The sequence below is a fragment of the Leopardus geoffroyi genome, chromosome B2, assembly GCF_018350155.1.
Source record: "Leopardus geoffroyi isolate Oge1 chromosome B2, O.geoffroyi_Oge1_pat1.0, whole genome shotgun sequence".
In the NCBI taxonomy this organism is placed as follows: Eukaryota; Metazoa; Chordata; class Mammalia; order Carnivora; family Felidae; genus Leopardus; species Leopardus geoffroyi.
Window position 1 is genome coordinate 49,615,696 of NC_059332.1, and position 12,034 is coordinate 49,627,729.

At 37.2% G+C, this 12,034-nt stretch overlaps 1 protein-coding gene across 2 annotated transcripts in view; it reads right to left on the minus strand.

The window, feature by feature from the left end:
- PKHD1 (PKHD1 ciliary IPT domain containing fibrocystin/polyductin) overlaps positions 1 to 12,034 on the minus strand; it is a 494,443-nt gene that overhangs the window by 220,234 nt on the left and 262,175 nt on the right. For both annotated transcript variants that reach the window (XM_045498517.1, XM_045498518.1), the window contains exons 51-52: positions 11,064 to 11,129; positions 4,880 to 5,008 (exon numbers count right to left, since the gene is read on the minus strand). In XM_045498517.1, coding sequence (XP_045354473.1) covers positions 4,880 to 5,008; positions 11,064 to 11,129 — 195 coding nt within the window. The remainder of the gene's footprint in view (positions 1 to 4,879; positions 5,009 to 11,063; positions 11,130 to 12,034) is intronic.

The following is a 12,034-nucleotide window of genomic DNA, read 5'->3' on the forward strand; positions in this document are numbered from 1 at the left end:
TTAAAACACATTCTCCTTTCATTAAGCCTACTCTGTGTGAAAAGGGTATCATCCTGTCATGGCTGAAATTCCTTCAAAGAAAGCACTGGAAGCATCTTATACAAATCCTCTCAGGTCCTTTCAGGACAAAACGTGGAGTACAGGTTAGCAGGATTATTTCACCCATTGACCAGCTATGCTTGCAAAAGTGTGATTTGTATAATATGTTAGATAGAACTTGTTTCCACTCTATAAGATGTCTAGAATGCATTTATACCAATTCTCTCAATATTTAGGGGGCAAAGACAATCAGATATACTTGTTTGTGTGAAGCAAAGTTATCATAAACTATAATGCAAAGCAAATTCTTCATGATTACCTTAGCTTACTCCATATAATACCACCAAGAAGAATTTACGGCTCTTTCAAAATCCAATGTCTATAAAGACAGAACGCCTTGGAGGAAAATGGTACCATACTTAAGATAGTGATATCTTTTATTAGTACAGTAAAGTCCTATTTTTATGGAATAGGATGGGTCTGAGGTCATTCCATAAAATTGATTTTCCAGAAAATGGAAATAGGCAATTTACCCTAAGAATTTTATTGAAAAATTATGCTATTCTATTTGAATAATGATGGGAATGTTCTACACGTTTCCTTTATTAATGAATTAAAATACACAAAACACCATAAAATTATATTAGAGGTTCAAAAGTATCACTTAAATCTTCTTTACCAGTCACTTTCATTTTGTAAAATCAGCAGTTCCATTAAAATCGTATTATGTAAAAATGGGTTTTTACTGTAATAATAGTTATTACCTATTTAGCTCCCAAGGATGTTGTGAAAATTAAATAATAAGCCATTGGAAAGCAAATACAAAGTGTCGCTAATACCAGGGGCCAAGAGGGGCAGTCAGATGGAAAAATGAAGGAAAAGAGCACCTGATACATTAAAAATCACAGCTTTCATCTCTAATTCCATTACTGCCAATACTCTATGCAGTGGTCATGTGTACTGTTACTTCATTTAATCTTTGTAACATTATGACATACATATTAATTATAGCCCTCATTTTATAGATGAATGTCAGAGAAGTTTAAAACTTGTCCAAGGTCACACAATTGGTCAATGTTAAAATCCACATGTGAACCTAGATTTATCCTAGTCAACAGCCCATCCTCTATATCCTAAAACATTACTAACTCCCTAATATGCCTTTGTGTCTCCTGACCTTCAGATTCTTACTCCATTTTTTAAGGTCCTCTTCCTCCATGAAGCCACCTCTCTTCCATTTACCTGAGACACTTTGATTCAAAACACTTCTGTTGCTAACTCCAGCTATTTGTTGTATTACTATGTATTCTGTGGGGTTTTTTTTAAGTTTATTTATTTTGAAAGAGTGCAAGCAGGCAGGGGAAGGGCAGAGGGAGGGTGAGAGAGAATCATAAGCAGGCTCCGCACTGTCAGCACGGAGCCCACAGCAGGGTTTGATTTCAAGAAACTCTGAGATCATGACCTGAATCAAAACCAAGAGTCGGACACTTAACTGACTGAGCCACCCAGGCGCCCCTGTGTTTTATTGATTCAGCTAAATCCCTAGCAGTTTGAGGTCATGGCTGTATCTGATTTGCCTTTGGATCCCCGGATCAGGAGCACCTGGTACAGAGCCTTGAACACAGTGAGTGTTCCATAAATGTTGCCTAAACTGAATTGGAAAGAAGTGTTAACTTGAATTACAACTCCATTTGCTGCCAGATGTAAAGAACATGCTTTTGCTAAAGGCTCATTGCATCAGATACCTCTTTGGGAAGTTTCTCCAGTTTTTTCATGTGTATGTACCTAATGGGGATGTGGTAAGATTGAATTCTTTGAGCATCTGACATATGCTATGTACTCAATAAATAGTTGGGTGTTTTTTCCTTTTTAATCCCAAGTGAAGGAGACAATATGAACAATAAGCAGGGAAGTATAAATCCTGTATAATGTATAATCTGATTTGGATGAATCAGAACAAGCAGGGCTGGTAAATTTGTCTTTTTAATGATACTATGAGGAGGGCTCTGGAATCGAATTTCTTGTTGCAGCCTCTTTACTTACTAGCTGGATGAACTTGGGCAAGTTACTCAACTTCTTTATGTCTCAGATTCCTCACCCATAAAAAGAAGGACAATAACAAGATCCACTTATAAAGTAGTTGTGAGAATCAATTGAGAAAATCCACACAGAACATGTAGCACAGTGCAGGTCACACATCAAGCACTCAAATTATATTTGCTGTTATTATCGTCGTTATCATCATCATAAAAACCTTAATTCATAGGTATCTGCTCAAAGGAAAAGACATTATTCTTCACAGCCCTGTACAAGTTATAGCTGTACTGTGTCAAATTCATGAAACTCAAAGATTTTAATTCTAAAATTAAATTATGGGTGGCAGCTTTGAGATTGTGCACTTCTTTCAAGCAATATTTGTTGTTGGTTTTGTGCCACACTTGGGAGAACAAACTTATTTGATTCAAGGAAGACTGGGAATGAAAGAAACCAAGAGAGTCAGGTAAAAGTCATGAACACAAAACCACAACTAGAAAGGTAAATTCAAACTAAAGGTCCATCAGAGGTCAAAATATCAGGGTTTGCCAAAAACTCGAAGGGAAAAGTAAACCATAACAGCTCCTATGCAAGACCCCAAACAGAACAATGGATTCAAATGTTCACTGTAAGATCATTTGTTGGGGTTAAAAGATAGCTTATTAGAGAAGAAAAAAGAAGCAACAGGATAAGAGTAAAAACTTTGTTTATTATGTATTACATACTCGTTTTCATTCATTTGTCTTTCCATTTGAAAACTGGAAATAATAAACAATAACTGCATGGCTTAAAAATATTAACTTCCCTGATTCTCACAATAAGACTGGAGGACCAATGGAAAGATACTTTCTACATCCAACACCTGTACTTCTCCCTCATGCCCCACTTTTTTCCAAAGCACTGATCTGTGCTATTTTTTAATTCTATTTTATTTTATTTCTTGATCTGTGCTATTTAAGAACTGTTTCATGGAGAATCCAAGTCCATCTTATAAGCTGACCATGCATGAACAAAGGAATGAAGAATGACGGAGAATGCCAGGGGCTCCCAACAGTCAGGGCACACAGTGGATATAGTCAACTGCAGTGCCAAGCGAGATAGCTAACATTACTCCTCTCTCAGCATAAAGGTCCCTAAGGATACTAAAAACTTGGCAACGTTGAAAAGCTTCACTTGCTTCCTGCATGGGGTGGGGGAAACAGCTTGCTTAGTGGGAAAAACCATAGCCCAGGGCCAATCCGCTGGCTACATTCATCAAAGAAATGGCTGCAACAGAACAGATTTTTCCCTTCCGTATGGGAATGACTCATGAGCTTGTTTATTCAAAAAGTTACATTCTCCATTGAGAGAAGTGGATGATAGGGGAGTAGGATGATAATAATAGTTCAAGTTCATACTAGTCAGCCTGCCCTCTCCTGTCTCTCATCTCTCTCTGCACAGCTGTATTGGCACAACTCCAATGCCCAAAATGTGGTTACCATGTTTTAATCATTCTGCCTTCATTTTTTATCCTAAATAAAGCAAGAAACACAACTACTCTTTCTCATTTACTCTTTGCCCTCTTAGAAAGAGAATGCATTGATTCGGTAAGAATTACAGACTTTGTGTCAGACTGCCAGGGTTAAAATCCTGACTGCTGACTTGCAAACTGTGTGAACCTGGGCAAGTTACTTAACTGCCCTGGGCCTCTGTTTCCTTGTCAGTAAAAATAGGAATAAGAATAATACTTATATCACAAAGTTATTATGAAGGGTGAATTAGTGAACACATGAAGAATAATTCCTGCCATGTTGCTAGTTGTACATTTATTGACATCACTTCACAGATGACCAAATATTCCTCTTCCAGTATGGATGTTTTTAAATTCAGGATTACCTTAGGAAGTTCAAATTAAGCCATAAATGAAAGTAGGTCTTTTAGGGGAGAGATATTTGTTCTCTGAAAATTATTTTCTTTTCAGTCTAGGGAGATTTTCTGGAAGTTTCAAGAAGTGGCTCATAAGAAAGAAGAATTTTGGGGGCACCTCACTGGCCCAATCGGTACAGCATGCAACTTGATCTCAGGGTTGTGGGTTCAAGCCTCAGGCTGGATGTAGACATTACTTAAAAATAATAAAATAAAATCTTTAAAACAGAAATAATTTTATAAGTATGGGTGTGTGTTTCTGTTTATCTAAAGAATCTCCTTTCTTCCATATGTGTGTATATGTGTATATGGGAAGAGAGTTCTATCATCTAGATAGATGATAGATATATACATACATACATAGACTTTTATTTTTCCATTTTATTTATCAGTTTCCTTTTCCAGCATCTTTGACATATTGTGGCAACAGAAGAGCTTATTCATCATATTTTCTATATTTGAAAAATTCTATATTTAAAGTTTAAAAGTTCTGTATTTAAAATATCCATAAAGGCAAAAGAAAAGAAGTAATTTGCAAATTGCTTCTTTCCATACACTATGTCTTTCAAACATAAGGACAGTAGAATTGGCTGAAAATCTGTTCTTTGACATATGAGAATAAATCCCATTAGTGGAGTTTTCTAACTCCTTGTGGCATGGTGACTGCCCATTCCACTTTAATGAAGGTAAACAGAGCTATTTTTATCAGATTTCATAGGACTATTAAATTCTTCACCTATATTAATTCAAGAAAGAAAGTTATAGATATAAGGGCCTACAAATAAGAATGCCCACATTCTTTACATGTTGTACAATATATTTAAATGACAGATAATTCCCAACTGGATTGTCTTGGTTCAGTCTATCTGTGATTATTTAATTAAGGGACTGTTTTACTCACTGGGTAAAATCAGGATGTCATCCCCAGGACCTGGAATGGTATGGTTGTGTCCTCCCCAGCCTTCTTCAAGGCCTATCCATGCTTCAGGAAGGGACCATTTTAAAGCTGACTTAGGTGCAGAGGTAGAAGCTACAAAATGAAAGAAAAATAGAAAAGTAACTATGAAAATCTGACTCACTATAATAACTCGCAAATTCTGTTTTTATTTTAGGATACGAATGACATTTTTACCTCCCAAGGTAGCTGTCTTTTGATATTTTATAACCTTCCAAAAATCATTTTATCAATTATAAAGCAAGTATTCAATTCTTCAATTACATCTATTTCTAGGGAAAATACATTCTACTTTTGTTATTACACATTTGTGTTTTGCCTTATGTAAATATGGCATATGCTCATCATGGAACACTGGAAAATGCAAATATAGAAAAAAAGTAGTAATAATTACCCATAATCTCAACACCTAGAGATAACTGCCATTAACCTTATATTTGCTTTTCCTTCCAGAATTTCTCAGCATTTTTATATAATTGAGATTACATCATATATGTAATTTATATTCAGTTCTTATTTTAATTAGCTTAGCAATTTTTAAGATGCATTTTCTAATGTCATTAAAACTCCTTGCAACATAATTTTAATAGGTACATAATATTCTATCATATACAAGGTCTATAATATTCTTAATGTTTGGCATTTAGGATCTTTCCACTTTTAAAATTATAAATAATGCAGTGTTAAATCTCTCTATACAAATCTGCCAGTAACAATGATATCTTCTTAAAATAGAATCTTGGCAATGGAATCACTGAGTCAAAGGTATAATCTTCTCATAGTTCTTAATGCATATTAAGGGCAATGCATAATAAATCTGGACACCTTTCATTGCAGTAGTTTACCTACAGTTCATATGTTCCAACTGGTTTTTATTGCTTCTGCCACTGATGGTCAAATGGCATTTCCTTTTCAACCATCCACTGGCCACTTCATGAGGGAATGGTAACATAAATCTAATAATATCCAGTGGGGGCTGCCCAATATCCATCATGCACAACACCATGTTGAACTGCACCCACATGTTCTTTTCAGAAGTGTGATCCCTAGCACAGAGACAGAGGGCACAGACAGTCTCTCAAAAGAGGATGAGAAGATTCACAGATGATACCAAATGTTATTTGAGTTTTAAGAGTTCAGATAATGTGGTATCTCATGTGATGGGGGGAGGGGGCACAAAAATCTCACCCATTATGCTAATTTCACAAGGATAAATAATGAGTACCTTCTCTACCAAAATTTCCTAAAAAGTAGGGATACAAAAAGGAATAAAAGGCCATTCTTTCCTCCAAAGGAGCAAATACTGTTGTGTAAGTTGTATAAATAAATCCTGGGAGGATAGAGCTCTGAAGGTGTTCTCTTAATGGTACCCAACAGAGAGGAAGTGAGACCTTGATAGAGGAGTTTTCCTGGAGAGGGAGCAGCTGAGCTGCATTTTAGGCTTAGGAGTGATTAAGGGAAAGGGTGTTGTGGTGAGACAGACAGAGAGGATGATCATGAGTAATGGCAAGAAATAAGACATTAAGTGAAGGGTCTCTAAACAGTTTGGTGTTGCTGAAACACAGAGCAGGGAGGAGGCAATTGATGAGGCTGGAGAAATAATCAGAGATCCAAGTGTGATGCAACAAAGATGGTAACAAAGATAGAAGAGACAAAGATGACTCCTAGCATAGGTGGTAATGGGCAGAGATGTCCATTAAAACAGAATTGATGAATTCAGTTTGGAAAATATAGAGTTTGGGGTGTCTTTGAAAAGGCCTCCAGGTGGAGATACACAGCAAGCAGGGATTAGATATGAATCTGAAGAACAGGAGAGAGCTTTAAGTCAAAGAGATGGATTTCAGGGTTGTATTTGAAACTCTGAGGATGGTGAGGATATCTCCAGAGGATTACAAATGAGAAGAAAAAATGTCTTAGGTCAGAACCCTGGGGAATGCCCAGTTACTTTGTCTACTGGAATCCAACTCCCTTGTAATCATGGTCTCATTAAAGCCCTTGGGTAACTGAAAAGTATATAGATTGCGGTCAAGTAGAAATCCTAGGGAATTTAGGGGTGCCTGTGTGGCTCAGTCAGTTCAGTGTCCAACTTTGGCTCAGGTCATGATCTCGTGGTCCATCAGTTCAAGCTCCATGTCGGGCTCTGTGCTAACAGCTCAGAGCCTAGAGCCTGCCTCTGGTTCTGTGTCTCCCTCTCTCCCTGTCCCTCCCCACTCACACTCTGTCTGTCTCTCTCTCAAAAATATATAAACATTAAAAATTAAAAATTAAAGAAAAAAAAGAAAGAAATCCTAGGGAATTTAATCAGCACAAAAGAGACACTCCACCAAGGGAATCAGTCATGGTCTTGGCACAAGGCTCACTCAGAAAAAGGCTTTATAAATATCTTATAAACACCAAGACTGTAATACCTAGTTTCCTCCCAATTTTGCCTCCTTTCCAGTAATATAAATATTCAGGTGGGGATGGCATGAAGGCTTTGTTGAAATAGCCGCTAAGAAGCACCACAGAGGACAGAGAGAGATGCTCTGTTGCCTTATTTCCAGTGATACTTCAAAAGGGGAATAACCAGTTTCCTTAAAACCATATACCAAGCTTCAAAAACTCTTTATATCACAGAGATTGGAAAAAAATTCTTCACTTTGTCATCTTCATTCTAATATATAAGAGAGCTGAAACTGTCTTTAAATGAACAAACTGAATCTTAATGTTCTAAGAATTATTATTATGAACGACGTTGACCATTCTATACCATTCTGCCTTAAGATAAGAACACTCTCATGGAGTGTTCCAGTCTCTTGCAGAGTTACTAGATTTCTATATTTAATATCAGGCTTCTTTGTGCCTATTACTATTAAAGAAAGGTGGGGAGAAAAAAAGAAGCCTACTAGAATTAAAGAAGAAGCAGTCAGAGACATGCATGAAGAACCAGGAGAGAGGAATGTTTTGGCAGCCTAAGAAATAGAACATGACCAGAAGGCAGAAGTGATCTTGTTAACAGTGAAGTTCTGATAAAAGAGTGAATAAGGATTGACTGCTGAATTTGGCCACCAGAGCATGGATGATCCAGATGAAAGTGGCTCCAGCAGAATGGTTGAGGTGGAACCAGTGTAGATAATAGCGGATTGAGGGATGCAGGGGAGGGAAGGATGGGAAGACACTGGGTCAGATCATCCAAAACGCTCACTGAGGATTGAACATTTTATGATTAGAGACCCTTAGTATTTTGTCTTCCTAATCTTTAGATAAATGAGTCTTACCTTGAAACCAGACTCCATGAATTTTGGTCAGGACCAACATTTATGAGGAGGCCTCATCTTGCTTTCCTCCACAAATCTGTCACTCAACAAAAGCCACAATTTAAGGTGGTCTTAACTTGTTATCTATCTGAACCAAATATTGCCTTCTCCACCTTGATCCTTCATCCACCAAGCTTTTTATAGCTCTGCATCAAGAGGCTAGTCTTTCGAGAAGTTTGCAGCAGAGATGTCAACTAGAGGAATATTCCGTATCCATGAATTTTGTTTTGCTTTGTTTTATTTTAATTGAGAGGCACTGACCAGAAGAGGCCAGCAAAGGAGAGGCTAACTACACAAGACAGAGTCATTTACTGATGGGACAAAATTCAAAAGATGTTGAAAGATGGATTAACTGTAAATAAGAGAAGGGCTGATAGATTCTCAGAAACGTGAGGAAAGGAAATAAACTTAGATCTGTGGGGAAAGGATTAAATTTAGGAAGAGAATATACCTGATTATATGAATGTTCTCATGGCACTATGCACCATATATCCAGGTACCCCCCACTGAAAATACATCATTGGGTAAATGCTCTTCAGAAATATGCGTACTTTCCCCCCAAAGTGGGTTTCCTTGCTCATTTTCTCCTCTCCAATATTGTATAAAGCACTGTGGACATTGAGAGGATATAAGTAAGACCATAGTGTTGGAGGAACATGAATGACCTGCGCATTATACACTCATGTTGAATCTCTGAATGGGTTAACATATACAGAGAACTCCATTAATCATCCCATTAGTTGCTTTCAAAGGATTTTTGTTATTGTAATAATTTTACTGTTTTTCATACAACTTTCCATTAAGTAAAATACACACTCATATTTAAATTTTGACATTAGCGGTGCACCTGGGTGGCTCAGTCAGTTAAGCGTCTGACTTCGGCTCAGGTCATAATCTCAGGGTTCACGATTGGAGCCCACGGTAGGCTCTGTGCTGACAGCTCAGAGCCTGGAGCCTACTTCAGATTCTGTGTCTCCCTCTCTATCTGCCCCTCCCCTGCTCATGCTCTGTCTCTCTCTCTCTCAAAAATAAACAGTAAACAAATTTTTTAAAATAAATTTTAACATTAGCACAAATACCCTATACCATGGGAATCAGGGAATATCTTTAAAGTATATTAATATTTGAAATTTCTTCCTGATGAATGGTCATGTACTAGTTCTGTAACTCTGTGTTTTAGGAATATTTCTTGTTCCAAATTATCTTGGCTAGGAAAACTGATTATATATGATTAATTTTAATCTAGGTCATAAATTAGTATATGCTCAAAAGGTAATTTAAACATCTTAGAGTTTATATGGTATAAACTCATATAGAGTTTATATGGCAGAATGAACACTGAATTGAGTTGAGTAACCTGAGCTCTCATCCAGGCTCGCTAGTGAGAGGAGGGACTTAAGCAAACTATTTAATCTCTAGGCTTCCATTTCCTTATTTGTAAAATGAGGCAATTGGATAGGATAGCATGTGAGGTTCTTTTCCTTATTAATACTCTGTAACTTTATGAAGCTTTCTATTTATTTAGCATGTTATAATTGATAGGTCAAGTGAAACATCTTCCAGTTAAACTGACCCCTGCTAAGAAGTCCTAGATGTTGGCCACCTATAGTCACCTTCCAAAGAGTCCTTAATAAAAAATCTTCCCACTAAGTCCTGAGTGGCATGACACCTTGACTATATAGCTGACTGAGTAATTAATGGCCACCCATAAACAGTCCAGTATCCTCTGAGGGGGCCTGGCATGAGACCTACACCCAACAGATATGTTCTCTACAAATGGAGACTGACCCAAACAATTGGAAATTTGAATACAGAACTGTCAGAGAAGAGAGAATTCCAAGATACTTTTCTTGGTAACACTTATTTTAAAGGAGATTTATTTACTGATTATTTAGTTAGTCATTTGATTGATATCCCCATGTGACCATAAGACCCCATGGAGCCAAAGATCATTGCTCATCATTGTTTCCTTCTACATCTTGCACAAGAGACAATAAATAATGCATTCTGAGCCACCTAAAGGAAAATAAGGATAAAGGACAGGGGACATAAAGAACAAAATGTTATGGCAGCCCAGAAACAGTTTTGAAGACAAAGAACCACATCCTTCCCAGTCCAATAAGCATGGAGAAGTAGCCATCAATACATCTAGTTTAGTTTTAGTCTAGTACCTTTTATTTCATTTATTTATTAATTTAAATGAAGGAGTTAGATCATTTTCTGATTAGCATGGACTCTGCTCTGATGTAACACAAAAAAATGTCTGGAAATCAAAGGAAAACTTGGCCTTTGAAAAGATTTGTCCCTGATGCAAAGGCATAAACTTACTCAGGATAAACAAAAACAAACAATGAAATACATTAGAAGGTGTTTATGAGTCTTTTAGTCTTTGAGAATTTGGCTTTTATGAGTTAGAGAGATTTCACAGAACCATCTGACTTTTGGGGAGGATTTGTTTACCCTGATGTCCTGAAATTACTGGGAACAATTAAAGTTTTGAGATACCCTGAATTTTTCTTTCCATTTGGTAGAAGCCTAATGGCCCATCTGCAGATCTGGACTCCGGTGTGCACATATGGTCCATAATTTATGAAATGTGCTTATTTACATGTTTTAATTCTTACTTTCCAATGTTTTGAAAGGCACCCCTCTTATATCTTTCTTTGAAATGCAGACACATTTTTCAGTTATAGGGATGACACAATAGGGAATCGTTAGGCATGAAAGCATTGCCTGTTTATAAAACAATTAGATTGAAGGAATTTCTAGAACTATTATTGGAGGACATTCGGCTGTACCAGGCACTTCTATTTGGTGAGTGGGTTAATACTCACCTGAAATAGTAGGGGGCACTCCTTCCTTCACCTGGAGAGTCACTTGGACTTGGCCTTCACCTGAAACTAAACACACACACACACACACACACACACACACACACACACACACACACACAAAAAAAACACGACTTGGATGTGATGCAAAAAGCATCTTAATACAGAAGATATTCATGTGATAAAGATGGCTTTATCCTAAATTCCTCCCAACCTAACTACATTTTCAAAAAAAAAGTCCTTGTTAGTTAGTCTAACAATTGATTTCCAACATTTGATTTTGATTGCTTTTATTTGATTAAACTTAATTGCAGTGAGGTCTCCAAGAGAATTGACACATAAATAATTAGGGAGGGGACCCTTTAGCCATATGTTCTTTGGAGGCCAATGTTGGTCAGGAGGGCACACCTCAGAGCCTACTTCCTCTCCATCATTTTGAAGGCTTGGCTTTTAGAATTCATGTGTTTTTCAATAGAGTTCAGATCACCCATGAAATGTATTTGCTTTACCTTTATCCAAACAAATTGTCCTTTTAATGAAGGCTTTTTTCCACCCCCCTTTCTCCTTCATCTTCCAAACCAACTGAGCACATTTAAAAGGCCTGGGGTTCATTAATTTTAAGTGTTCAATAAATTAGTGGAAATAATCAAAAGGCCTGATTCTTTCTGATAATGACAATTTGATGTCAGTATAAACCAGTAGATTAAGCTGGGAACATATGCTCCTTTGCCAAGAGAGGCTGCTATAATTAAATAGTGGATGCATCTACAAGGTGCTCTCACGCCTGATTAATTAGTAATCAGGTGCACCAACTCCACTTTTCAGCAACACCTTGTCTCTTATTGGTTAATTACCTTTCTGCCTTATCAGATGTCATGTGAACCAACACCTCCCACCCTGGAGGGCCCACTGCCGTTGAAGGCTGCAGCCTTGAGGACTTGGCCAAACCCATGCTCTCCACTTGCCTTTCCAAG